Genomic DNA, 4,544 nt, shown 5'->3' on the forward strand with positions numbered 1-4,544 from the left:
CTTACGAGCTTTGATAGGCTGACTTTTTTTAGCGTTGTATATAAATATACACAAGATGTACTATTGTGAATCGCAAACCCCCCTTCCACTAAATTGAAAGCACAAATAGCTTACCTTTATTTCTTGACGTAAATACCAAATATATTTACAGAACTCATAACTATGAAGTTGACTTGTATAATGCAAGCACTATTAGGTATCTTATTCTTATACATTTCCCTCACTTTGTAATGCACTTTCATGTGGTTTTATACACATTTTAGCTCAAATTGGGACACAGGTGAAGGTTCTGAGGTGAAGTGTCAGAGTTGTTATATTTGAAATGTAAACCACTACCTATAGTCAAGAAAAGGCCATTTTTATTTTGTTTTATTTTAAAAATGACCCTTTTTCATGAGGACGTTGTGTTTATGTCGATGGGTTCAGTCGCCCTCTGAGGTCTGAAAACCGTCGTGGCTGTCTGTTACTTTATGTTTTGCCACTTGATGCTGAAAAGCTTATTTTGCAGCTACCACCATACCTGTCTGCCTGTGACTATACAGTCAAGTTTTCTTGTCTCCTGCTTTTTGAAGGGTTCACTATCTTCTCTTAGTCAGGAGACCAACTGGCCCTAACATATTTGTAAACTCGGGCTGTGAAGTGTTTGCCAGGGCAGAGTTGTTTGAGGGAATTTGTCATGTGAGCCTTTTAAATGCTAAATGGGCATATTGACAAGTGGATTTCAATGTATTTGACCTCGAGTTTTTTTTTTTTTTGCCCTAAATCTAGAGGTAGCATGGGGGTGTTTTACAAGGCTGGATCAATGAGCGGGCATGCCTAACTCTGTCACCATAATTTAGCACTGCAAAAAAAACAAAACAAAGAACTCTAACACCAGTGTTAATGTTGTTCATCGATGGTCAAACTACAAGGATTATCACATGCCATCTCATTGCTCCTGTTACTTGAAATGCCACCCAGTGTCTTTGCACAAACTATTTTAAATGACATGACAGTATTTTTAAATTTACCACTAAAAATATGGGTTACTCTGCATGTTTTACTATAGATGTAAATATGTTTTGGATTTTTATATTGTTTTGTTTCTTTCCATGCTCTCACAAGCAGTTGTGTTTAATAAAATTTTTAATCTTCTGTACAAACTGTTTGTCTTTATTTATATTTCTTTTCTCTGAGCAATCAATAATATTACAAGGCGATGATAAACAAGAGACAACAATCTCCAGTCCCAAACCCATGCCCACTCCTGTTGTGTTATTTAGCTGTGATTGAGGGCAGGTTGGCGTAATTCTTCATCGCAGGCAGCGGTTTAATCTTGCGTCCTGCCCAGCCTCCCTTCCTCTGCCACAAGCCACTCGAAGGGCGAACGCCAAACCATCGATTGCGACCGGCTTTGCCGATGATCTGTTTGTTGTGGTCAATGTTGGATACACGTCCAACCGTTACCATGCAGGTCTCCAGTACCTGGGTGCATCAAAGATCACAACATTTAAATCCAGAGCACAATATGGTTTTTAACACAGTGTAATCTTAATCCAGATAAACTCACCTGAACCTGCTGCTTTGAAGGCAGCTGAACGATCGCCGTTCCGTTTACTTTACGGAGCAAAACGCCACTCGTGCCTGGAAACAAAAAGTACCACGACGTTCAGCTCAAACTTTCAGAAGATGACCACATTTAGGTTTCTTCTGCTTGTTTTAAATTAATTCTTTGGACTTTGACAAAATATTGACCCAATGTAAAGACATCAGAGCTAACTGTGAAATCATGATAGATGCACTGCTTTATGACAGTTCATGGACTCCTGATTGATCAAAAAAGTTTAGATTAATCATTCCTGAAAATGATCCTTATTTGCAGCTCTAATTGTGCACTCTAAACATGTAAAGATTAGATTAAATTAGGACGTTTTAAGTAAAATTACCTGCAGCACGAATGTACTCTGATCCCTTCCCTGGTTGTATCTCCAGGTTGTTCACCAGTGTCCCCACAGGGAGAGCTCCCAGTGGGTAGGAGTCACCTTCATTGGCTAAGACTGCAAAGTGAAACAAAGAGACATTATTTTGTGTTAAACACAGAGGTTACAAAGACAAACATTATCCAACATCTAACAAATCTTCATCAGTTCAATGCAGCTGTAGACGTGCATCTCATACCTGCCATGCGTCCAATAACTCCAGATGTTTTAATGACGTCTCCAGCCTGCATGTTCTCTGTAGCGATGATCCATCTCTTACGACTGCCTCCAGCTACCAGAGCGATGTCAGCTGATCTGTACAGACAACACAGTTGTCCATTATGAGAACCAACTGTACGTTCATGATCTTTAATGTAGGTGTTAGTAAGGGTCCCTGTGTGATAAAAGCTGATCTAACCTGCATGGGTCGTATCGCACTTCCACAACCTTCTCTTCGAAGGGCTGGGCTTCTTTGCCTTCTTCATAGCGCAGTCTCTGGAAGTCTATCCACCGGTATCTTCGTTTATGGCCACCGCCGATGCCATGTGTCCGTATCTTTCCTGTATGGCAGAGAAAAAGAGATGAACAACTCTCATCCTCTCTGATTGATGAGTTACATGGAAACCTGAGGGAAAGTTATTCTTAAGGTGATTCACATTAAAAACTATCAAAACAATCTTTAACGATCAACAAAGATTGTTTTACTAGTTATTTACTTTATTAATTGGTCTATGAAATGTCAGAAAAGAAATGTCCATAGCAATTTCTTATAGCCCAAGGTAAAATCTTAAAATAGTTTGTTTTAAGTCCACAACTTAACAATATTCAATGCTGCACACTGGAAGTTAATTTCAACCTTGCTTGTAAACACACAACCACCTAGCCTATATTCTGCCACACTGACCACTCTCATTACCTGTGTGATCTCGTCCTCCTGTCTTTTTCATTCCTATTGGCTTGATGGTGTACTTCTCCCGCTGCTTCCAAAATGTCTTGTTCTGCTCCAGGGGGGCTGTGGTCAGGAAGCCTCTGTACTGACCCCCTGTGGTGGGCACCTGTGCTCCTATCCTTGGCTGTGCAACCGCCTGTAGACACACACAAAAACAGACAGAGCTTGTTTGGTGGTTGTGATGATTCGGTTCACCAGTGTGACTGACAGGTAGAGGACCTTTACCTGCGAGGAGAGCAGAGCAGGCTGGGAGACTGTCAGGAAGCGCAGAGCTCGAGTTAGACACGACAACGCCATCACAACGTCCTCCTGATAGAGCAGAGGACAGAAGAGACAGATGGACAGCTCTTAGATTTATGGCTTCAATATGTGTATCACTAGTTTCACTATGTCACGTACAACGTCTACACATTTCTCGTTCACACAAAAACATTGCCTGCTACGTTCTTCATTAATCAGTAGCTGTATTTCTGCCTCGGATGTGCTAAAGCTGTCATAACCATAACTCTACAGTAACCAAATGGCAAGTAACCGTGAGCTGCAGCTAGCTTAGCCTGTATCTACCAAGTGAGGTTAATTCGACTAAATACCCAGACCTGCCTTTTGTTTTATGTTTGAATAATCTAGACAAAATTGGCCGCTTATCACGTGTGCAATTTGCGCTATGACCCAAAGCGACAGTAACATTAAACCAACCTTTATTTCTAACTTATATCATCCCAAGCTTCTCGTCGGCTGTCCTTCACAGTACCGCACGCGACGTCGCGCACCGATGACGTAAACTCCAACAGTCAGAGGTCCGTTTTCTCCTTTATTAACAACAAACTGTAAAAGCTAAAGTTGAGTATTTGTGAGATATTACTCATGGGTTTTATATGTCAGTCTGTCAGAACATATACAATACTATAGCATTAGCTAAATATACCGGCCTCCTCATTGTGCTGGTTTCGATTTGGCCTCTAGGTGGCAGAATTTCCTCCTTACACATTCATGTAAGTGTGTGGATGTGGTCTCTAACCTTTTATTTCTGTAAAATAAATAGTTTACTGTCCTTCTTTCTTTTTCATGGAGAATAAAACAGTCGCACTGGCAGTCATTGCATCCTACATGTTGTAGGTTAATAAACTATATTGAAAAAATGTTGGTTCAAGGTAATTTCTCTCAGAAGCTTTAGAAGAAGAATGCATTCTGACATTAAACCAGTATTTTATACAGGTTTGTTGTTGTGATGAAGAGTGGTGAGATGACTGTTAGTGTACTGAAAGAGACACAGACTGGCTGAAAGAGACAAACTCGGTTCAGTTGATCTTTGTTCAGCTCGTACTGGTAGAACTAGTCATCTCTTAGTGTTCACAAGTTAACCACCAGATGTCAGTAGGTGATCTTGCGTGCTTTCTCCGCGGTTGAACCATCGCGTCTTTGAAAATAAGAATTAAGCCCCAGTATATTATGCCCTCGGTAGACTGTATGTTTATTCCCCTTATCTTGGTAAAATATATCTTTGAGAAAATATCATATTAAATATTTGTGTTTCTGGCATGAGTACACCACTACATGCATCACATAGATAGATACATGATTTCTCCAAAGTGGCGATAACAAAACATGACGTCAGTACACCTCAACCCGCAGAGGCT

At 40.5% G+C, this 4,544-nt stretch overlaps 1 protein-coding gene across 1 annotated transcript; it reads right to left on the reverse strand.

Annotated features, from left to right (window-relative positions):
• Positions 1 to 622: 622 nt before the first annotated feature.
• Positions 623 to 3,764, reverse strand: mrpl2 (mitochondrial ribosomal protein L2). The gene is made up of 8 exons (XM_041049383.1): positions 3,604 to 3,764; positions 3,133 to 3,216; positions 2,875 to 3,043; positions 2,377 to 2,518; positions 2,158 to 2,273; positions 1,926 to 2,036; positions 1,550 to 1,623; positions 623 to 1,464 (listed from the first exon to the last, which is right to left on the reverse strand). Exons 2-8 carry the CDS (start codon positions 3,202 to 3,204, stop codon positions 1,255 to 1,257), a joined length of 894 nt encoding a protein of 297 aa, XP_040905317.1. The 5' UTR covers positions 3,205 to 3,216; positions 3,604 to 3,764; the 3' UTR covers positions 623 to 1,254.
• Positions 3,765 to 4,544: the final 780 nt, after the last annotated feature.

The sequence above is a fragment of the Toxotes jaculatrix genome, chromosome 11 (genome assembly GCF_017976425.1).
Source record: "Toxotes jaculatrix isolate fToxJac2 chromosome 11, fToxJac2.pri, whole genome shotgun sequence".
Classification (NCBI taxonomy): Eukaryota; Metazoa; Chordata; class Actinopteri; family Toxotidae; genus Toxotes; species Toxotes jaculatrix.